This window comes from Triplophysa dalaica, chromosome 24 (assembly GCF_015846415.1).
Source record: "Triplophysa dalaica isolate WHDGS20190420 chromosome 24, ASM1584641v1, whole genome shotgun sequence".
Lineage (NCBI taxonomy): Eukaryota > Metazoa > Chordata > Actinopteri > Cypriniformes > Nemacheilidae > Triplophysa > Triplophysa dalaica.
This window is the reverse complement of record NC_079565.1, coordinates 750,256-774,732: the sequence shown is the minus strand read 5'-3', so window position 1 is coordinate 774,732 and position 24,477 is coordinate 750,256. Positions and strand designations below refer to the sequence as shown.

The following is a 24,477-nucleotide window of genomic DNA, read 5'->3' as shown; positions in this document are numbered from 1 at the left end:
TCATTGTGTTTAAACCGCTTATTGTGTAATGCGGTTGTGTGTGCTTTAACTCCGTCAGTAACACAAAACTGGAGTCAGTGTCTGTTATTGTCAATCAGAATCTCTTTCTGGATATGAATCTTATTTCCTTTTTCCTCTTCGGACCCCGGACCCTCCTCTCTCTCTCTCTGTGTGACTCTCTCTCTCTCTCTCTCTCTCTCTCTCTCTCTCTCTCTCTCTCTCTCTCTCTGTGTGACTCTCTCTCTCTCTCTCTCTCTCTCTCTCTCTCTCTGTGTGACTCTCTCTCTCTCTCTCTCTCTCTCTCTCTCTCTGTGTGACTCTCTCTCTCTCTCTCTCTCTCTCTCTCTCTCTCTGTGTCTCTCTCTCTCTCTCTCTCTCTCTCTCTGTGTGACTCTCTCTCTCTCTCTCTCTCTCTCTCTGTGACTCTCTCTCTCTCTCTCTCTCTCTCTCTCTGTGTGACTCTCTCTCTCTCTCTCTCTCTCTCTCTCTCTCTCTCTCTGTGTCTCTCTCTCTCTCTCTCTCTCTTTCTCCTGCTCTTCGCGTTATACTGCAGCCAATTCCTGAAATTCCAGCTTTCCCAACACTTCCAGTCACTCAGCAGAGATTTACCCCCAAACACCTTCAGTTACCTCAGCTCTCTCTCTCTCTCTCTCTCTCTCACGCGGGTAAGTGTTTTATTTATTATTTTAATTCCAGCGCTTGTCAGGTGTTTGTTGATTATTTTGTTTAAAGTAAAAGTCGGTGTCGTGAACACAGAAACTTACATGTTTTCTGACCGACCGTCGCTCACTTCAGTGCAGTTCAGCACGAGCTCGTTTCAGTCGCTACACGAAATGTTGTGATGTAACAATGAAATATTTGGAATATTTGGGATCGTTGGAATTTTTCACCGAATTCCCGCGTTCTTTATTCCGGCCGGAAACTTCGGAGAAAGTTCACGTCACTGTCACGCGAGAAAGTGAATATAATAAATAAACAGACGTTACACTTTAAAATGTGTATTTAAAACTTGTTGGATTGTTTTATTAGCAGCGACGCTAAATCACTAAATATATGACTGACTGTAAATATACGGTTCCTGTAGTTAACAAACAATAAACAATACTTCTATACAGCATTTATCGATCTTAATGTTAATTTCTATTTTTAAATGTCAACATTGAGAGCATACAATTAATTCAGAAGATCCGTCAACAGAAACAGCAACACTGAACAATCGTGTTTGTCTTATGTAAATGCTGTAAACATTTATTTTCATTTTTAAATTATGTCCGCTGGCTAACTAATATTAATTTATTGAATCATATTGTTTACTGTACGTTACATAGTAAAAATGATGTCTTTATCACATAAAAAGGTTTTCCTTGAAGCATGTATGTAAAATGCATTATAAAAGTAGTTTAAAGCATTGTAATACACATTTTAATGCATTGTAATTTTAAATAATTGTTATTACAGTTAAAACATTACACACATACAATTCATTGTTACACTACACATTTTAAATTGGTTACTTAAATACTTCTTTACAACTACATATAATGCATTACAACACACATTATGAAGAATTTTAATGCATTTTACACTTTAATAACTCTTTATAATGCATTAAACACACATGATTCAAGAACAGTGTTACCTATTTTTACTTTACCGTATTTTAAGTCTTAAAGGTCTTATTTTTATTTGTGTTTTATTGTTTAGCGTTTCTGAGTTATCACATGTACGATTGTCTGAGAGAATGTTTACGAGATTCTGATACACTCTTAAACTAAATAAATACTAAATAAACTGAAGCTATTTCACTACAAATAATCTTTTGTGTGCAACAGAAATCATCTGTAGATGTTAAAGGTTCTTAAGACAGGGGTTTTCAAACTTAATCATGCCGAGGACCCCCAAATATGATGAACCTTTTGTGAGGGACCCCTCACATTTCTTTAATATATATTTTTTCTGTGTAAAGAAACGTTTAACATGTGTTATATAAATATTAAGGGTAGGATATTATAAAGACAACACATTGTTTCTAAACCTAAATAGTCTGCAACAATTTCACTTCAAGTCCGAAAAAGAAACTATAGTGAGAGAAACTCAGATTCAAGATTCAAATATAAACAATTCTTGAAACTATCAATAGCAAAAAAAGCAGATAAACACTGTGGATTTTTTATTATTTTTCTGGGGGACCCCTTGCAACCTTCTGGAGGCCCCTGGGGGTCCCCGGACCCCAGATTGAAAACCCCTGTTTTAAGGAATTATACAGCCTGACAAAGAATCTTTAGGGAAGAGTGTTGAGATCTCAATCTGGGCCGTTTGTTTGCGGGACAGAACATTCTGCAGAACACAACAGGTGGAATGAAGCCGGTGCACACCTGTTCAGGTCTGTCTGCTGGACTTTATGATAGTTCCACGTGTTTCTGTAAATAAAATGCTTATAAAAACACTTTCACTTTCAGATCTGTTGTGTTCTGTCAGTGTCTATACTCTTATTGTAGTTGAGTGTGATGGAGAAATGTGCTGTCAGTTTGGTTTTTCTTTTTCTTTAATATTTTGATCTCACTGAGTATTAACAAGGCTAGGAAAAGAAACCATTGTGCGGGTGAAAGAAGTCCAAGCAATTCTGAGAGCGAACAAAAGCTCGGCCATAGGTGTTGTGATCCATATTGATTGCTTTCTAGGAGAATTTGAAGTATAACAGCGAAAGTTTGATTGTGATTTTCCTTCAAAGAAGTTTCAAGGATATTGATTGTGTGTGTGTTCACGTGTATATGTGTCTTTTGGTCAGTGTGTTTTGTGTACCATTTAAATCGAGGTGCGAACGCACACACGCACGCGCACACACACACACACACACTCAAATTTACACACATATACTTACACACGCACACAGACACGCACACACAAACTAACACACACATCGACACACATACACACAAACACACAGACATACGCACAAACTAACACACACATGCATGTCGGGCTTCCATGTTTTATGGGGAAATTCAATAGACACAATGGTTTTTATACTGTACAAAATGTATATTACGTTCCCTAACCCCCTAAACCTAACAATCACACAAAACTTTCGGCTCTTTTAGATTTTCGAAAAAAGTTAATTCTGTTTGATTTATATGCTTGTTTCCTCATGAAGACCAAACAATGTGGACATTTTGTCCCCATACCCTAGGGTTTACCAGGTGAACAGACAAGCACACACACACACACACACACACAAAATAACACTTATAAACGCACACACAGCAAGTTTCTTCCAGTTAATCCTGGATTAAAATGCTTCATATACAAGCACACAAGTTTTAATAATATGTGTGTCACACACAGAAATAATGTGCGTGATTTTTAAAAAGGTGACATGACTTTACCATGTTTTATTTTCTTATTATTTTACTACAGCATGTGTTTGCAAAAACAAACTGAAGTCATATGTTATAATTTTGTGACTGATAACATCTTGCATGTCCTGTAGATGAGAATATTGTATTAAGTCACGGCTTGTTACTGTTTAACATTTCTCTGAGGATTTACTAACTCACTTCCTGAACACATACCAGCAGAACTGAACCTCAGGAGCGCTGTGGCGTCTGTGGCGTCTGTGGCCTAACATCCTGACTCATTCTCATTTAAGTACAGACATCACAATGACGTTTCCTAAAACATTTGATAGAAACATTGTGTTACTTTTGGTCTATTCTAATAATTCTGTAACAGATCATCGTTCAAACCATCATGTTATATTAGGATTACTGTATGTCTGCGTGGTTAGAGATGTTTATAACCTTGAAGGCGGTGATGTTGTTTTACTGCTATTATCACATTAACACGCTGTGATTAGAGACGAGACGCTCGCCGCATGTCACAAACTCTTTATCAGAGCTGACGGACCAAACACTTCACTGTTATTACTTAAAGAATAAACACACACCATAACACACAAATACACTGAATATGTGTGTGTGAATGTGACCGCGACATATCCACGTTAATACAGATTTTACCCAGACGTACATGTTATTGTGTTTAAATGCGTGTTCGTGTGTTGTGATGTTGTGTGTTTGTTCTGTATGTAAGTGTTTCAATGTCAATGTGTTTCTAATATGTTTATAAAAGTGCGCGTGCGTTTGTATGAATGTGTGTGTTGTGCTCCAATGATTAACCATAGAAACAGCTGTGAGTTGTGCGTATGTGTGTGTGTGTTTCTGTAACAGTCGTCTGAGAGGACGAGAGAGTTTCTTTTCGTCTCTCAACAGTATTTGTATTACTTTTACACTTCTGTCGGGTTGAGTTTACATGAATTGTACAGTTGAAGTGTTGGTTTCTGTAACAGTTTAAGTGTTTGTGTGTTTGTGCATCAGATTTATTGACACACGCACAGTTATATCTCATATTTCTCACAAATGTGTTTAAAATTTGTGCCGTTTGTGATATATTGTGTCTTTAAAAGAAAGTTTTGTACCAAACATCTGTTACATTCAAGGACTTTAAGAATGGTCAGTGTGGGCACATGCTTGTGTGGGTGTGTGTCAAAGAGTTTTGTACGGGAAGTTTGTGTAGCATCGCTGAAAAGGAAATGGTTAGATTGAGTCAGATGTTACTATGACACAGCGTTGCTCAGCAACTACTAATTTCCTACACACACACGTACACACACACACACACACGCACACACACACGCACATACACACACATACACACACACACACATACACACACACACACGCACGCACGTGCGCACAAACACAGATTCTCAAAATCTGGTCCTGTTATTAAAAAACCTGTTGGTTGTGCATTCCATCTTAAAATAACACATTGATGAATGGCAAAGCTTAAATTCATGTTTAATGTCGCTTATATTAATGTAAAGTTCAAAGTGTTTTGTTGGAGACGTGCTCAGATCGATTCGAGACATCATAAAATAACCCGTCTGGCTGCAGGACGATGTTTTCATGGTGACAGACGGTGTTTCACTCCTAATGTGAACCAAGACGCTTATTCCAAGTAGGATTATGGAGTCTGGGGTCCTCTCCCATGATCCTCTGCTGACGTCTGGAGGCTGTTTCATTCACACGATGATGTTACCTCGCCTGGAACCGCACATTGATCACCTGGATCTCTCACTCCACTTAAAGCTCTTCATGGCACTCGTCGTGATGTAATTGCATGCGGAGAACATTCGCAGAACTCTGGCTAACTTTCTCCAAAAGTTCTCTTAAAGTTAAAGTCCCAGTGAAATTAAAAATGTCAATTCTTATTTTTTCATGAAATATTGCAGCGTTAATAGTAAATAGCTTCTCAATGCCATTTTCTTCTTAAAATTCACGTACCCTCATAATCTTTAGTTAAAATCTGAAAACGCACTTCCGCTCTGAAATGACTATCCATCTCAAATGATGTAAATTAGATGGCTGGGGCGGGGCATCCGTTAACTCCTCCCCTTCAACTGTCAGTCTGCTCCCAGTTTCATGTAAAAACCAAGTTAACTGAAATATACATCATTTATAATTGTTTATAAGAGATCAGGGCAGTAGTTTGTATCTGCGGGTGTGCAGGAGAAAGACCTGTCTTTTCTCTCTGCAGGTTCTTCCACCGTCTCCAGTTCTCACCAGTCATCTCATCTACCCATCCTGCGCCTCCCACCACCCGTGTCTCCAGGGCGTTTTGCGCTCTCTCTCGCCATCACCCTGTCGTCCGATTGGGTATCAGCGCCCTCTCCAGGGGGTGCTAGTGAAGATCTGAGCGAGGAATTGGACAAACCTCTGGAGAGCGATGCCGAGGGCGTGTGGAGTCCAGACATCGAGCAGAGCTTTCAGGAAGCGCTGGCCATCTATCCGCCCTGCGGCCGACGCAAGATCATCCTATCAGATGAGGGCAAGATGTACGGTAAGCCCCTCCCATTTCACCTCTCTGCCTCTCGTGTCCAGCAGTCTCAGACAGGTTTCCCTGAACGCTCCCCAGTCAGAGGAAGATGTTGTTGCTCACAGGTTGCTCTTTTTTAGCTCAGGAGATTCGACAGAGTTCTCAGTTGTGTCTCATTGAGGTGTCAAACTAGTCTCCTGAAATGTGTGTAATTGTTGAAACACATGAAGAGTCTGGAGGTGTAAATTAATGTAGATTGTGGACGTGAAATGATCTGGATTTAAATAAATGTGATGAGAAATGTTAATATTGAGATCTTCAATAATATTGATTGCAGACGAGACAAATCTGAGCTCAGTTGTCTTCTCCAACTTTTCTCGACACATTTCTGATTTTTTTCTGCAAAAAAATATCTGAGACGCAGATGAGACTTCAGCAGAAGTTTCCATTGGCTCTTCATTAACGATGTCCAGGAAACATCATTTAAATATTAACGAGATCATCTATAATTTTTCATTCTTGGTCTAGCCTGTGTATGCAACCCTTACTATAAATATTCAAGTTCATGTGTGTGTGTGTGTGTGTGTGTCTATTACTATAAATGTCCATCTTCAAGAATAAGATGACGTAATGTTGCACAGGTGCGGCGTGATGCGGGACGAATAAGATGCGAGAGCATGTGTTGCGTCTGTCATCGCGCGTCTGCGTCTCGATCAGCTGTGATAAACCGTATCAAGCTCATGTCGATGTGGCTGTAGAGGGTTGAAGCAGGTGGAAAGGGGGTTTGTAGGGGGCATTCGGGGTGGGTCTGTCGGCGGGGCCGGGGTAGAGTGGCAGTTCGGGAGCGGCAGAGTGCGAACGGAATGGCACGCCACGGGGGTTCAAGGCAAAGGCAGTGTAACCCGATGCGAGAATGGACATTTACCCTTTTGAGCATGTGCAATGAAGAGGGACAAATAAACACAAAGGGGGGGTGAGAGAGTTGTGCGACGTGCACCTGTTTCTGTGGACCCCGAAGGTCTCTGTGTGTGTGTGTGTGTGTGTGTGTCTGCGTGCGTGTGTGTGTGTTGTCTTTCAGCTCACCTCCAACTGCTTCACTCTCAAACACACAGACATAATCAGATTTACAGCACAGGGTGAGAGAGAGAGAGTGAGGGAGAGAGACTTACATTAATACAATAGTTCTTTATTCTGTTTTTAAATTTGTCAAAGTTTTTGAACAATTGTTAATTCCATCTTTTCATTTCACTTTAATTCTGCTCTCATTTTCTTTTTACAAAAGAAAGGACTTGTACTACTTTACTTGGAACAAATTGCTTTTTTGTCACACTGCGAAATATTATTTCCTAACGTTATATTTGTGTCTTGTTTTCCAGTACAAAAGTAACACAATTCTTACAGTAAATCAAAAAACATTTACCAGACATGCAAAATGATATTAGATATTACTTCTTGTTTTACTGAAAAAAATGCTTATGCTTAACAGGAGGAGAAAAATGTATTAAATTACGATGAATAATTACGATGAAGTTCATTAAAATACGATGTAACTTGAATTAAGTTTTTATGATTTTTACATAAAACAAGACGTTTTTAAACAACATGATTTAGACAGAAATTGACTTAATTTTAATTCTTTTTTATTTTAATTCTTTTATTTATCTTGTTTTTTTTTCTCAGAAAAGCAAGATATATGTTTCTTTATTTAAATACTCTTGGACAAAAATGCTAAGAAAACCTTTATTTGGAGAGCATGCCAATAACATTCTTTAAAAACCTTTGCACAGCCACACAGGACTTTTGAAACGTCCTCTTAAAGTTTTCTCAAAGTTATCAATACATGTTCTCGCAGTAACATCAAAAGAGCATTTTATGAAATCTTAGATAAAGAACATTATATATCATTGTCACATGTTCTTAAACATCATCCTGTTGTTAGTGTAACAATCATCATTTATAACATTCAAACATTTTATAACTTAACGGGAATATATATAAAAGCAAACGTTCCTGAAACATATTTTTGTTAGTGAACGTCTAGCCAACAGTGTTTAGTGAGATCAGATAGAGCTTCATTCATAACAGATGCGTTTGGCCAACCATTTCACATAATCATGCAAATAACCTCAATCCCCACAATGCACTTCTGACCCGTGCATGAAAGTTCAGAACATTCCTTCAGACGTTCAGCGAGTGATATTTAGAGAGTAAAACAATCCTTAGTATTGGTGGCTTTGAGTTATTATTCAGGGTATCAGCGTCACATCAGTTGTTTTGCTGTTTGGTGCGGCGGGCTGACATTCAACAGGCTTTGCCAAAGAAAACATCTCTTGGCTTTGATTGTCGATGTGCCGTAATGTGTTCGCCCGCTGCACCCGTAAAATCACACACAGACACTGAAAGGAAATACATTTGACACGGTTTAATGGTTCCCAAGCATCCCAACTCAAGATGAGTGCTTACCGAATCTCCACCTGTTACTCTTTTTAAAAACAGAAGTTATGTTCAGGAGTCGAAACACTCACAACAGAACAACACAATGACAGTTTTAGATAGATGAGCTTGTAAAGTCAGTTTTCACATTTTGTTAGATTTATTTGTGTAGGTGTACGTGTATGTATATGAAGATGCCACATTCGATGGCTTAAGACACATCAATGTATCCGCCATCTTGGAACAGTCAACACAGGTGTATATTGAGAAAGATATTGAGTAATATAAAAGTTTGAACTGATATACTGTATACCAGTGTTTATTTATACTAAAGAGAAATAAGCAAGTAGCTTAATGCTTTAACGATCCAGTGCATCATGGGCAATATACGGACACACAGGAGTCAGTGGGTGTATTCAGACGAACTGACTCCTTCATTAGCTGCCGTATGTCAAACACACACACACAGAGAGAGAGAGAGAGTGAGAGAGAGAGAGACGGAAAATTAAACTGGTCCTTCACATAGGTTTGAATTGTCACAGTCCTGTTAGAGTTTCACTGAGAGCTCTAATGAGTCAGTCTGCTTTACTGTGGCCTCTCTCTCTCTCTCTCTCTCTCTCTCTCTCGCTCACTCGTTCTCTTGTTCTTGCTCTTTTTCACTAAGGGCACAGTAAGGTCATGACCTCTCAATGCACACTTGTTTCAGGCATTTGGGCATTTCTGATGGGGAAGAACACACACACACACGCACACACACAAACACAGACAGACAAGCATGCATGCGAGCATACACAAACACACACACGCACAGAAACACACAAACAGACACACATGCATGCACAGACACACACATACCGAGGCTGAGAAGGGATGAAATAAAGTTGGTGTCACACAAACGTACAGCAGCTCTCAAATTGACCTCATAAATCTATTACGTCCCACATACCCCCTCTCTCTCTCTCTCTCTCTCTCTTAATCTCTCTCTCCCTAACACACACACTCTCTCTCCTCCTCTTCACATTCTTCTCATTCCTGATGTGTAAGTTCTTCAGTATCTGCTCAGCTCAAATAAACAACACACAAACACACACCGAGATGTTTCTTCAGCTTTAGACAATTTGTCCCGCGCAGGAATTTTATGAAAACTTTTGTTTTAATGACATTTTGTATGAAGGTCACATGAAGTCCTAGCTAATAGCTATTAAAACACACACACAGAATCAAACACACACTCTTGTTTGTTTAGAAACTCGCCATCAATTTCTATTGTTTTTAAACTGAGCAGGTCAAATTTTCAACCTGTAACCACAGGCCTGAAGCACACCCTTACACAAACCAACAGTACTCTCAAATAATCCATCATTTAGTTTGATATGAAAAAGTGATTTCTCTGACTCATGATATGAAATATCATATATGAAGCAATTCAGCAAAAACTGAGAGAAGAGACATACATACAGTACAGAGAGAGAGAGAGAGAGAGAGAGAGAGAGCACATCTGGACAGCATATGGTGTCCTGTGGGTTTCGAGTCGTGTCAACAAAGGGCACATTTAGATCTCTAGTCACAGTGAGATTTCCTCACAGACAGCAGTGTGTGTGTGTGTGTGTGTGTGTTTAAATACACATTTGTTGTGTGTTCACACACAGCAGAGTATTATTGTCTGTCCTATTAGATACATATACAAATTATACCATAAACAAACAAAGACATAAAATTATAAAGTGTCCTTGAAATTTCCTGTTGTTTTTACATTCAAGAAATATACAGAGAAACTAAAAAGGCAGTCTTTATGTATATTTCTTTTCTCTCTCTCTGTGTTTTTGTGTGTGTGTTTGTGTGCCTGCATATGTGTGTGTTTGTGTGCGTGTGTCTGTGACTGTGGTTGTCTGTCCTGCTCAGTTTTCACTCTTGTGGAGCTGATATGAATGACCTCTCTTTAGCTCCGCCCCTTTGGACACAATGACCCCTCTCTTTCTCTCTCTCTCTCTCTCTCTCTCTCTCTCTCTCTCTCTGTCTCTCTCGCTCTCAATCTTTTGCTCTATCTATCTCTCACTCTTTTTATCTCTCCTCTCTCTCTCTCTCTCTCTCTCTCTCTCTCACACACTCCCTCTTTCTCATTCTCTCTATCACTCTTTTTTCTCTCTCTTTTACTCACTTTCTCTATCTCTCTCTCTCTCGCTCTCTCACACACTCACTCTCTCTCTCTGTTTCTATCTTTCACTCTATTTTTCAAACGGACGACTTTTGTCTTCATGCATTTTAAGTCAACGCTCAAGAGTATTGATCTCATGTCACATCTGAATGTGAACACTAGAGCTCGTTCAGAAACGCTTCTACTTCTGTGAGGATTATAGGATTATGAGCACATTCAGAGCAGTTGCAGCAGGCGATAAACATATTAAAAACACTATTCACACAATGAAATCATCTTTAATACTTTCTATCGCACATAACCGAATCAGCTTATTGTATTTCCAACAATGAAAGAACTCAAATAACTGTTAGGACTTTACACGAACTGTTGAAAATAGTCTATATAATAGTTTCACAAATGTTTCGTCAGGGCGGGTGAGTGTGATTCTAATGCATGAAGAATCTGATCTCTGTCATTATCATCATAGATCAAAGATTTATTTGTGGAAAATCTGTGCATCTCACGCTGTACTGTTGAGACACTCCTAAAACACGCTTGGCATCTTTGAACTGAATCCATACACTTTTATTGGCTGACAAAAATGCCCCCGTATCCACCCACCCTCCATCTCAGGTCCCCGTGCCATCCGTAAACGCCGTTACCTTGACAACAGCAAGGAGGAGAATGACTTTACTATTACTTTGTATATATTTCAGTGTTATGCTGCTCTCTTTCCTGCTCTCTGTTTGTATTTTTTATGTAAGTGTGCTTTATTGCCATGACAAAAATGGTACCCGTGCAACGCCAAAGAGATCGTTTGTACCGAAATGACCAGAAGTAAAATAAAATGATCATAAAAATAGAACTGAAAATACAATGCAACCTCCACATATTCATGCGAAGAACCAAATTTGGTTCCACAAAGAATCATTCAGTCAAAGGTTTTTTAAAGAAGCATCTCTTTCTTACTTTTTTAAATCTGAAGAACCTTTGTTCGCAACAAAGAACCTTTGCGAAAGGTCACCTGTTCTTTATGGAACCAAAAGGTTCTTCTATGGCATGGAAGAAGCTTTCGAAGCATCTTTTTTAATGAGTGAATAATCTGTGTATAAATACATGTGCATCAGATGAAGTGGTTGTGGATTTTTAATCTCAGACTTTTGTATTTGGACAATTAAAGGTGCCAAAATATACTGTAAGAAATCGTGATATTAATCACAGTGATGATCGATATTGTGTTAAAACTACACATGATAATGTTGTAAATGATTTAGGTATAACACACCATCACATTTTGGTTTGAAGAGATCACTTTATGTTGTTTATTGTTTGTTTTTCAGGAAGGAATGAGTTAATTGCACGTTACATCAAGCTACGAACTGGAAAGACACGGACCAGAAAACAGGTGGAGAAATTTCCATCAATTCCAACTTTCTCAATCTCAAAACTACAATGTTTTCTGTACCGTCAGGTTATTCAACCTACAGACGGTTTCAAAGCGACGACATAAACAAACCTCCGGGACACATTCACAAACAATCTAGTCCCTGTGGATTATTTCTGATAACAATCCAAAGAAACCGAGAAGAACAGTTAGAATGCTAAAATTGTCTCTCCAATATTTTGAATTTAGACTGCGATACCAAGCTCGACCACTAGATTTCAGTGTACCAGACGGTCTGTTTAAATGCGTCAAAACTACAGGACCAATTCAACTAATTTCTTATTTAATAAAATGAACATACAACAAAATTCAAATCGTTTATTTAATACAATTATTATAGAATAAAATATTTTTAACATAAATTAAATTAAATATGAATAGTTATATTATTATACAGTTATAAAGTTAGCTTCAGTCCTGGTGTGCGGGTCCGATGAAACGGTCCATACAAACATCTCTCATTTTAATATTTACATTTAGTCATTAAGCAGACGCTTTTATCCAATTTAACATTCATTTTAATGAAAAAAAGAAATGTCTATAAGAATAAAAACAGTGTAGTTACATCTCAGATAGAAATAAAATGAATTAAAGTCCCAGTGAAATTATAAATGACAATTCTTATTTTTCATGAAATATTGCAGCGTTATTGTAAATAGTTTATCAATGTGGGTCATTTCTTAATAAATATCATGTACTCTCATAATCTTCAATTCAAATCTGAAAACGCACATCCTCCCTTAAATGACTGTCCATCTTAAATGATGTAAATTAGGCGACTCCCGCAGGAGGATCCATTAACTCCTCCCCTTTAACTGTCAGTCTGCTGCCATTTCCATTTCAAAATGCAACGGCTGTTTTTAATCATCCAGTTAAATCGCAGTGAAAAACGCATCCACGCCCAAAAAATGTTTTCCTTTGAAATTCCTTCTCTATCAGAATACGGAAGTTTTCTATCGCAACTTTTCGCAACTTTTGCTTCACATTGACTTTAATGCCCGGTTTCACAGACAAGGTTTAAGGCTAATCCCAGACTAAAATGAATGTTTGAGCAATCTTAACTGAAAATAACTCGCCATAATACATCACAAGTATGTCAGCGCCATTGTTTTGTCTCAGGATGCACACCAGTAATGCTTTTTACTAGGGCATTTATTATAAAAATAGCTTAAATATCTTAATTTATCTATGGGTTAGTCCTGGCTAAACCCTGTCTTTGAAACCCGCCTAAGATGAATAAATGCTGTAGAGTAGATGAATTGGTTGACTAATGCACAACTAAGATGTGCTAATAAACCAGAAGATTACATTCAGTCTCTTATTCATGAGCAGCATCAGAAATGTCCGACCGGATGAGACGGTTCAGAATCATCCTGTTGAAACTCAGACTTTCAGTGAGTGTAAATGTTTGGCCTCTGGGGGTCTTCACGCTGAGCAGTGAGATTTATGTCCTGTGGATCACGTATCGGTGCGTGTCTTCAGCACCTCTCTCAAACTCCCTCATTAGACCCACAAACAACTGCTGTCCTCCCGTCTCGTCCCCTCCTCTCCAGCAGGGCCACATCACAAGCTGACGTGGGATTTGCAATTGGAGAGCGTTCCCTTCTGCATTTAATATGATGATGTCATTCAGCACTTGTCACATACTGAGTTGCTGTTTTAATAAACAATAAACATCTCTCGAACGCTAAACAAGCTGCTTACCTGTAATTTAATGTGAGACGGTCACACATGAACACAGTAAAGGAACTTATAGACCTCTCGATTCTGTTTGAAAAGAAACCAATTGTAAAGGTTTTAGTGGTTCTGGTGGGAATTGTATGTTGGGGTCTCTATACTGGTAATGCGGAAGAGGGAATAAAAGAGGACACCATTCGATCTTACTGAATTTACATCTACATTTACATGAGACCCAAAATAAGACCCAAAACTCACATCCCTGTTGAAAAAAAACAGTAGAAACCATGATAATGGTTTTAATGGGTTTAAAGGGATCTGAATGGTTTTAAAGGACACTTTAATGGTTCTACTGGTGTGTGATGGATTATATTTGTTGGATGTTAAATCCTATTGGAATAATACCCCAAAACAAACTACAAACATATATTTTGTAATGGTTTCAATGGAAAAAGCTAATGATTCATAATGGGATTTTTACGGAAACCATTAGAATTTCTGTGATGGTTTCTATTGGGTTTCTATGTTTTTCTTCAGCCGGGATGAACCTCACAACCCATTACAATAAAAACTCTAATGGTTCCCAATACACAAACCATATAAAACCAGTATAAAATTCCTTTATGTACTCTGCTGAAAAAAAATCTGGAATGGTGTCTGATGGATTGTTTTTTTTCAGCAGGGTACATAAAGGAATTTTGATGATGTCATTCAGAGGCATAGAAAAAAACATAGAAACCCAATAGAAACCATCACAGAAATTCCATCAAAACCATTACAAACTTCCCTTTTATAGTGAGTTTTGTGCATTCTTTATAACATCCCACCAATAGAATCCATCACATACCACTAGACACCATTATTGTCTCCATTGAAACCAACACAAATCCCTTTAAAACCATTAAAACTAAACTTCTTTAATGGGTTGTGATGTCTTTTAAAGCTCTGGATCATCTTGTCTAACATCTCTCTGTGTTTTCCACAGGTGTCCAGTCACATTCAGGTGCTGGCGCGTCGGAAGGCTCGTGAAATCCAGGTGAAATTCAAGGTAGCCGCTCTCATAAAGCCTTCACCTGTTCTCAAATTAACACCATTAACGCTGAAGCATTTGTTGACGTTACACACCGAGATCCAAATTCTCCCTCGTTTCATTCATCCCAGTAAATAAAAATGAACGGAAAAAACACGCCACACTATCCATCACTTTCAGCGCGTCGCTAATGATCAGAAAGCGCGTGACCTCCGACTGTGTAAGAGCTTAGCCGAGGGCTCTGTAATATCAAGCCTTCTCCTCGCGGCCGCCCGTCTTTCATCGTATGGCGTGGTTCACCAGCTGGCCGGCGGCCATCTTGGCACAGCTGTCGGAGGGCAGCGCTGGTCACACGGTTAACACTGACAGGCCTTTTAAAAGCGGGCGTGTAACTGAGATGCGTAAGGGACGCACACCCGTATTTCACTTCAGGTCTGAAGAATGCACCGATCCGACATGATTCAAGGACACAACAGTTGCTCGAGCTTCCGTGACCTCGCCATAAATGTATATAATTCTTCCACACTTACGCTAAAGTTATAAAGAAATCAGAAGTATCAATACTATTGACATGAGAAATGTGACACAAGTGATTAATGTAGATTTTTCTTTAACAAGCTTCTTTTCTCTCTCTCTCTCTCTCTCTCTCTCTCTGTCTCTCTCTTATGCATATGATGCATTGCTCATGTATTGTGAATAGTTTTTTGTAATTGCAGAGAAACCTTTTTTCATTGTTCTCCTTGATATGCACGGTCAGATTTTCTGTTTTCTATTTTTCTATTTTTTTAAACCACTCAGTATTTGAAGTCCACTGACAAATATCCACTAAAATGTTGTAGATATTGTAAAGGAGTTTGTGGTTTTTCAAAGCGTCGTCTCCTGTTTCATAATGTCGAAGCGCTCAGTTCTTCCTTTGACCTCTGAGAGAAGAAGCCAACACGTCAACACCAGTCAAACACTGCCAAAGCCATAAACCTCACTGACCTCCTGAACAACCCCCCAACACACACAACACACACAAACACGCACACATACACAAAGACACAAACACACACATGCTTTTAAAAACACACATGCACACACACATGCACAAACACACACTCAGACGCACACACACACACATAAACACAAACGCACATATACATACGCACACATAAACACACACATACACACAAATGCACACTTACATACACGTACAGATGCAGGCACGCACACATATAAACATATAAACACACGCACGCATATACATACACACATAAACTAACACATGCAGACACGCACACCTACACACATAAACACAAACACATGCACACATGCGGGCACACACACATAAACCCCTGCACACACGCACATACATACACATACAAACACACATGCAGACACACACAACTACCCACACACATACAAACAGGCACAAACACGCATGCACAAACACTCACACGCACACAACACACACACATACGCACACAGGCACATATACACACACATACAAAAATACGCACAGAAAACACACACACACACACACACACACACACACAATGAAGACGTCCTGCTCACTACTGTTGTATTGAAATGAAACAAATTTATTTTTCTGGAGTCTTTAACTCTATTAGTACTTCATCTGTTCTTCATGTTGTTCTCTTGTTAAAGGACCAGGCAGCCAAAGATAAAGTCCTCCAGAGCATGTCCAGCATGTCTTCAGCTCAGATCATCTCAGCCACGGCCTTTCAGAATAAGATGTCCCTGCAGGGGCTCTCGCGGCCGGCGTACCACACGTCTGCTGGGGTGAGTCAACCCACTTATCCATCGCTTACAAGCTGCTGACTCGTGTGTGCTTTTCAGAGAGACTCTTTCATTCCACCTCTTTGTTTTTGCAGTTTTGGCACGGAGCTCTCGCGGGACAACCCTCCGGCCCAGAAGAGTAGGTTTTGTGTAACCGAAAGATTAAACATGAACGCTCTGTACGGCTGACAAATCAATGAGTGAAACTTAAAACAATGTTTTTATTTGACAGTGTGTGGATTACTTGTGGATTATACTGAAATGACACTCCTGATTCTTTTTCCAAACAGCATCAAGCCATTTTCACAACCCAATTTCCTCATGCAGGCCTCCGGCCCTCCGCCTATAACAGGTCCGTTGGGTTCAATATGTGCGTTCAAAATGGAACGAAATGTGCAAAACACGATGTCTTTTTCCGATCTATAATAACGTCATCTTGTTCAGGTTATGAGAGCTCTACAGGTCTGTCCATGTCCTCCGGCGCGCCGCCCTGGCACGGTCGCAGCGTCTCCAGCTCTCAACTCCGCATGCTGGAGTTCTCCGCCTTCCTGGAGCATCCTCAGGACCCGGAGACTGTAAGTCAAGCTACAGGTCTGATGTTATTTCTGACCGAACTCGTGCATCATTCTCACATCTTCACGTGCAGGTCAACAAACATCTGTTCGTACACATCGGTCAGACCAACCCCACATACAGCGACCCGTTCTTAGAGGCTGTTGACATCCGACAAATCTACGACAAGTTCCCGGAGAAGAAAGGCGGGCTGAAGGAACTGTTTGAGAGAGGACCCACCAACGCTTTCTTCCTCGTCAAATTCTGGGTAAGAGAACGCATGTTCCACATACGAAAACCTCTTTTAATCCGCAGATAAAGTGTCTGGAACGGTGTGTTTGATGTGTGGTGAACGCAGATGGTTTATTGGCGGCAGTGAATCTACACACTGCTCACGGTGACCCTTCAAACAAAGCTTTGAGAGGAAGGGACTGAAGGATGTTAGTGGTCTCGCTGGGCCCAATGACGGCTTTCATTGGAGAAATCTGAGCTTGGGCACCTGTCCCTCGTGCCGTTCCACCCCTGAAACCTCACGCATCTCTTTATTTATAGAACCAGCCGAGAGAGATTGAGAGACTTGAGTATTGTTCAATAGTCAGTAGTAAAATTTTTGCTTATTGAGACTGAAAATGAACCAAACAGTAACCGCGACAGAGCGCTTCAGAGAATTGTGTGTAGTTTGATTGACAGGCGCACACGGACAGGAGCAGCAGCATAAAATGATATAAAAATAATATTAGCAGAGCCTCACGAGGCATCCGCTTCTCTTTTGTCCATCGCGCCGAATCAGAAGTTCATCATTTCCGCTGAACACAACACGGTATTGCGCCACACATCTAAAGTGGCCAACACATGCACATGCAATAAATGAGAATTCAAAACATTTGTATCTTAAAATACATTTAACAAAATAAAAAACAAATTACGGCTAATGAAACAAGTCACACATTCATTATTAAACACAACAGCACTTTAAAGAGAGTGTGTGAAGCATATGTGAAATGAACTTTATGATTAAAATATGTGTTCTCATCTGTAGTTGGTTGTATAAACGCTCTTAAAAAAGATTCAGTGATGCTGTAGATTCAGAACGACCATTTTTGTTTCTCCAAATTCTTCCTTGAAGTCTGAACGGTCAGAAAGATTCTTCAGGTGTTAAAGGATCTTTATAGAACAATTCAGCCAAGAAGGGTGCTATGGCACATTTTCTGACATTTCCATTTATGCAGTCGGCAGCTGTTTGGGTAATTTACTCTGAAAAAGTAATCCATTACTAGATACTAATTACATATTCAATAGTGTAATTATATTACTGTACAAATGTAAGTGTGTACAGACAATAAAATGTAAGAAAAATATGATTCCTTTAAAAAACACAAAAGTTTCTTTGGAGAAACAAAAATATATTTTTCTATGATTCCACTTTGACATTTTTTTCTAAGAGTGTACAGAATGAATTTAAATTGTTGAAAGTTTTTAACCGAGTTAAAAGTTTCTAGAAACAATGGAGCTTAAACAACTTTTTTCTGTTATTCTTGACATCTGTAAAAGCGGGCATTACATTAAAAAGAGAACAAAACTTTACAGTGAAAATAAAAGAATGGCGGTTTTCAATTACTGTCAGTTTACATATATTATAATAAAAATTGTCCCAGTGAAATAAAAATGACAATCTTATTTTTTCATGACATATGGCAGCGTTTACAATAAATAGTTTATCAATGTGGGTAATTACTTAAAAAAATTAATGTAGCATCATAATCTGAAAATGCACTTCCTTCCTGAAATGACGTAAATTAGACTGCTTGGGCGGAGCATCTGTTAACTCCTCCCCTTCAACTGTCAGTCTGCTGCCAGTTTCCTTTCAAAATGCAACGGCTGTTTTTACACATCCAATCAATTCGCAGTAAAAACGCAAGCCACGCCCTCAAATATTTTCCTTTGAAATTCCCTTTCATTCGGAAATGCATCAGAATACGGAAGTAAAAACGATCGCAACTTCCGGTTCACGGGGACTTTAACAGTTAGACTATTGTGATCAGCATAGTGTTTCATGTTCAAATTCAAACCCACGATATCCTCCAGTATAAGAAGTGAAGAGATCTTGTTCAACCGCACATTTGTTTGTGCCGCGGAATTAAAACCGGTAATAGTGAATGAGTTTCACAGGTGTTGATAACGGGCAGAAAAATTCTGATATGTCGACAATCCCGCAACCCTCCGATCGTTCATTGAAGAAGGTTTTAATCCAAGCCCGGGGCTTTCCTGGTGTCTGGACCTCATACAGAAGGCTATAAAGAAACATTAGATATATTAAGTCCATTAAGAATGTCGCTATAAAAACACAACACGCGCATCAGCGGCCTTCTCATAAGTGCAGCTCTTGACTTAAGCGTCCTCGGGCTCGGGTCGCCATGGAGACGTTGACAGGCCCGCTGGGGTGTTCTGCAAAGCTATGGCATTCTAGATTAAATTTCCAGCCACCGTCTCGCGCGGGGCTCGCGGCCCTGTCCATACGGATTGGCCCGCGCTTTTGAAGTGCGCTCGGAATCGGATTTGAGGCGCGCGTGCTAAATTGTTACACAGGCTACCGGACGCCGTAATGCGATTTCCTGCGCGCCGGCCACTTGATTGTAATTAGATGAATTCCCCTCGCAGAGAGAGAGAGAGCGCACGAGAGGGTGTCGATTCTGAGGAGAAATGAAGACGAACGAGGGAATAAAAAGAAGAAGGCTTGGAGATAAAGGTGGAGAGAGGAAGCGTTATGAGGACGAGAGAAGAGGGGGAAAGGTGAACAAGTTCTACGTCAGCTGTGCTTTGAATTGTGGGATGTGAGGATCCACTTTCGTTCGCTGGATGTTCGTGAAACATTTGTGATCAGATTTTTTGTCTGATGGTTTTGTCGAGCGCAACATAAATATTTAATCACGTCGACACAAACACAAATCACACAACCTTAACATCCACACAACCTTTCTGTATTTAGTTGTTTGTGTTCAACTGACTTAAAAAGGGTATGAAAGGAATGATTCTTTTAGGAACCATTTGGGCTTATTTTGTTTGTCCGAGGATCAAAACACACATCTTGTGTCACGATTAATTGTTGTGTTGTTCTGCAGGCTGACCTCAGCATCAACCTTCAGGACGACAGCGGTTTCTTCTACGGCGTGTCGAGTCAGTACGAGAGCGCTGAAAATATGATCATCACCTCCTCCACTAAAGTCTGCTCGTTCGGGAAACAGGTGGTGGAAAAGGTCGAGGTGAGACACCATTATCATTTCATGTCACAACTTATTTACACCATAAACATCTTATGGGCGACATAAGTCCGTCCGATTGTTATAAAACGTCAGCTTGAATTGCATTAGTGCCATAAATTGACGGGACGAATCATCGTCCTATGCAAACAGATCGTGACATCATGTCATGGTAATTCTGTTTTGCGTGTATGTTTGCCTGGTGTTCGGTGTGAGCTCATTTGATCTGTCGTGCAGACGGAGTACGCGCGCTTCGAGAATGGCAGATATGTGTTCAGGATCCATCGCTCGCCGCTGTGCGAATACATGATCAACTTCATCCACAAACTCAAACATCTGCCGGAGAAATACATGATGAACAGCGTCCTCGAAAACTTCACCATCCTGCAGGTAAATCCAGAATGTGCAAAGTCTCAAATGTGGTCTGGATGTTGCTGATGTCACAGAATCATGATGATTCCTTCACTTAAGCAGTTACTGTGGATTTAGTTTAATGTGTAAAAGTCTGCGGCCGGTTATCACTCAACTATTGAGGAAATCTAAATGAGGCTGTAGTCATGGCAACAGTGCGTCAGTGACAACAGAACTCTGGTCCAGAACACTGGTGACCACTGTGTGGGACGCCGCCCTCGTGCTGAGACCCCGAGACAATAGACACTCTCACCCAAGACAGACTGAAGCAGACGGTCAATGATCTGATTCACATCACGTCCACTCATTTACTATGAATGACGCAAACACATGGAATATAACCTCTGAAAATTTGTATTATTCTTAGCGCTGTCAAATGATTAATCGCGATTAATCGCATCCATAATAAAAGTTTGTGTTCACATAATATATATCTGTGTTCTGTGCATTTTCATTTAGTATTTATAAAAACATTCACATGTATACATATTTAGGAAACATTTAATGTATTTATTTATATTTATCAATAGTTAAAATTACATATAAATGTTTATTCATTTTTATATATTTAATTTTTCTTAAATAAATGTATATGTGTATGTGTTTATAAATACAAAATTATAATGCACAGAAACACAAACTTTTATTATGGATACTTTCAGTTATTTTATTGTATATTTCTAGGTATGTGTTTAGGTAAAATTACCATTTTTCCTTCATTCTGTAAATTTTTTTCCACAAATTGCATTTATTTTCAGAAAATAAAAACTGAAGAAACAGGTGAAAATAACAGAAAAAATGCCCTGTATTTTTTCAGACCTTAAATACTGCAAAGTTCTTATTCACTTTCATTGTCATATTTCTACATATATTTAGAAAAAGTAAAAAAATTAGATAACCTCGAGGTTTGCTACTACTGGCACACTTAAAGAATACCTAAATTTAGGCAAATTTTAGGGCAAATTTAGTCCCAAGTAAAGGAAGTATACTACTACATTGGTACTAGGATACTAAACTGATGCTTACTAAAATACATTTGAAGAGCACTTAGTTATTACACGTATTTGTGTAGAGAACACAAAAGAAGACATTTTGAAGAACGTAAATAACCAAACTCCATTGACTTCTATATGAAAACGAAACAACTGAGACATTTCTCAAAATATCTTCGTTTGAGTTCCACTGAAGAAAGACTCACACGAGGGAGCATAAATGATGATAGATTTCAGGCTAACTGTAATAACTTAAACGCACATCGCTGTTGTTGGTTGACGTTCTCTCTTTTCTTTCAGGTTGTAACCAACAGAGACACATTAGAAACGTTACTATGCATCGCTTACGTGTTTGAAGTCTCGACCAGTGAACATGGAGCTCAACATCACATCTACAGACTGGTGAAAGACTAAGATCAGACCCTTCTGTGTGGTCATATATTCAACACAACAGCGCCCCCCTCTGGCTGTCTGTCTGCGGGTCTTCAGTGGTCAGAGACCGTGCGGGACAGACGCAGTACTGGTCAGAGACACGAGGAGACACGTCCGCGCTACTGGAATGTTCTGGAATCACAACACACGAATGTTGAATTTATGTTTTGTATAATGCAAACTTTATTAGTGGGATGATGCATGAAAACATTTTTTTCCATTTCAGTTCATTTTAGCCCAAAGTGTTTGAAGAAAATCTGACTGTAACAGACTCTGTTCTGGTGACTGAAGATGAAGTTTAAGCAGCAGACTCGAGCACTGGATGTTTCGTGATGTTTTTCCCATATAGATTTACCACATTGTATTTATCAGCGTATTCTTGAATGTTGAAAAACGTAATCCACTCGATTTAAAACTGTCTAACCTGCAACGAGCTTGTGATGACTTACTGGAAATACTCCACGATAGTGGATATAAAACTGTGATCTTTAGATCTTTTAAGATCCCTTAAAAACTCAACATGTCAGATAACAGTTTGATATATGGAATAAAATGTGTGTGTGTTGTACATTATGTGCGTGTTTTGTGGACTTCCTGAACCCAAAGAAAATGACATCAGCCAAAATAAAGTTTGACATGGTTACAATTTAAACATATAAGAAGTCGTGATGAGAACTGAGGTCATTCAATCTAATGCTTCATGTGCCTGAATAACACTCTGACCTGAGACACGTGAATGTCATAGAATCAATGTCAAGCTTTTGGTTCAAGTAAAAGAAAGACAAAAGCAATTCTGTTGTTTTATTTTTAGCGTGTACCCAGAAGATCTGTAATGAAATCCAGTTAATGGTTCTGGTGAAGTGATGCTTGAACCGGAGCTCCTCTGAGATCTGCTGCTCACTTTTAGTACACAGCAGCCAAAACAAAGATCACAAAGACTTTCACAGAAGCAGAAAAGACAGAATAATACCAGTAGTTTATCTCTCTCTCTTTTACTATTCATTTACTGTACTCAACACACTCATTTGTGTGAATGAACTTTTGATCTCCTCATCTTAAAGATTTGTTTTGTTGTCCTAATTTTTCACATTTGTGTATTGTTTGTTTATTATTTACATTTGACCGTGCTGTTTTTATCATATAGATAAGTACAATACTGTATTACTAAGTATTAGGACATGTTATGTTTATTTGAAGAGTTTGTTTCCAAAATGAGATAACATGATAACAAATCATGTTTTTTATGGTGAATTCCAATTAATATCAATCAAACTGAAGTTGGTTTGTTTTGATTTAAGCCGAAATAGCTAAAAAAAGACAGCTAACTAACACAATAAAAACATGACAACATTATAAAACATTTTTAAATCTTGGAACCAAACTCTGCATTTGTAAGTGGACATGCGTTGGGACTAATTCAGTGAGTGTAAGTCAAGTATACTTGTGTTATTTGTAGTATATTTCTGAGAAGTTGACTTTAGATTTTTTAGTTTAAAAGAAGTATACAGCACACTATTTTCTAAGGATGCACATCCCATTTTACCCCTCCAGTCTCTGCTTCTATCTTTTCTGCTCACAGAATGTGACATTTTGTTATGTTTTCTTATATCAAACCACACCTTTTGACTCCAAATCTACCTTTTCCCCTTGGGTCGGTTTGTACCCTCTCAATCTCAAATGTCTGGCAAACTTGACATCTACTGTGCTGCTAAAACGTCACCTTGGCTGAGAGCGCTGATTTTCCAGCCAGTAATTGCAGTATTCATAAACGTGCTGTATTTTAGAGAGTGTGAAAGCTATTTGGTTTCCTGATCCAGGTCTTGTTTGGCCAAAGATACGCCTGTTACACACACAAACACTGGAAATGAGTCATGAAAGGAGGAAACCAGTTCCTGCGCAGTTAGAGTAAATCCTCTCCAGTTTCTGCTCAATGAATCCAAAACCTCTCGTCTGGAGAACAAAGAACCAGTGATGCTCCACAGAGCCTGAGAGGAGCATCTTATTCAGGAAAATACACAAAATGTATGAAATCAGTTTTATCAACAAAAAAGCAAAGCATTTTTGTATATTTGAGAATTGACAATGGTTTACTTTTAAAATGACTTGGAAGGACTATATGAAGAATTTTGTTTCAAAATGAGTCCAAAATAACATGTATTTACATGTATGTATTATATGTAAATGTAATGTAAATGTACATGTAAAATGATGTTTTAATTGTATTAGTTAGATGTACTTTTTTGAATCATTATGGCTCGAATCAAAACAAACCAACTGCAGTTTGATTTACATTTACATTGATGCATTTGGCAGACGCTTAATCGACTTAAGTTGCTTTATCCTATACATTTTACATATTTGCAATCCCCTGAGCTACAGGAAAGCTGTTTTGTATAAATTGCAATGTGCAATAAAAATCCTGTTTTCTCATTTTGTAACCAAACTCTTCATAT

At 38.9% G+C, this 24,477-nt stretch overlaps 1 protein-coding gene across 1 annotated transcript; it reads left to right on the top strand.

The window, feature by feature from the left end:
- Positions 1 to 523: 523 nt before the first annotated feature.
- LOC130414646 (transcriptional enhancer factor TEF-3-like) lies at positions 524 to 22,597 on the top strand (the record flags this gene model as incomplete). The annotated part of the gene is made up of 12 exons (XM_056740662.1): positions 524 to 665; positions 5,599 to 5,901; positions 11,788 to 11,852; positions 14,554 to 14,616; positions 16,249 to 16,383; positions 16,476 to 16,519; positions 16,671 to 16,732; positions 16,825 to 16,955; positions 17,027 to 17,200; positions 20,052 to 20,192; positions 20,427 to 20,579; positions 21,893 to 22,597. Coding segments are annotated over 12 exons (1,527 nt in total), but the record flags the coding sequence as incomplete, so codon positions are not given.
- Between the last annotated feature and the right edge of the window lie 1,880 nt (positions 22,598 to 24,477).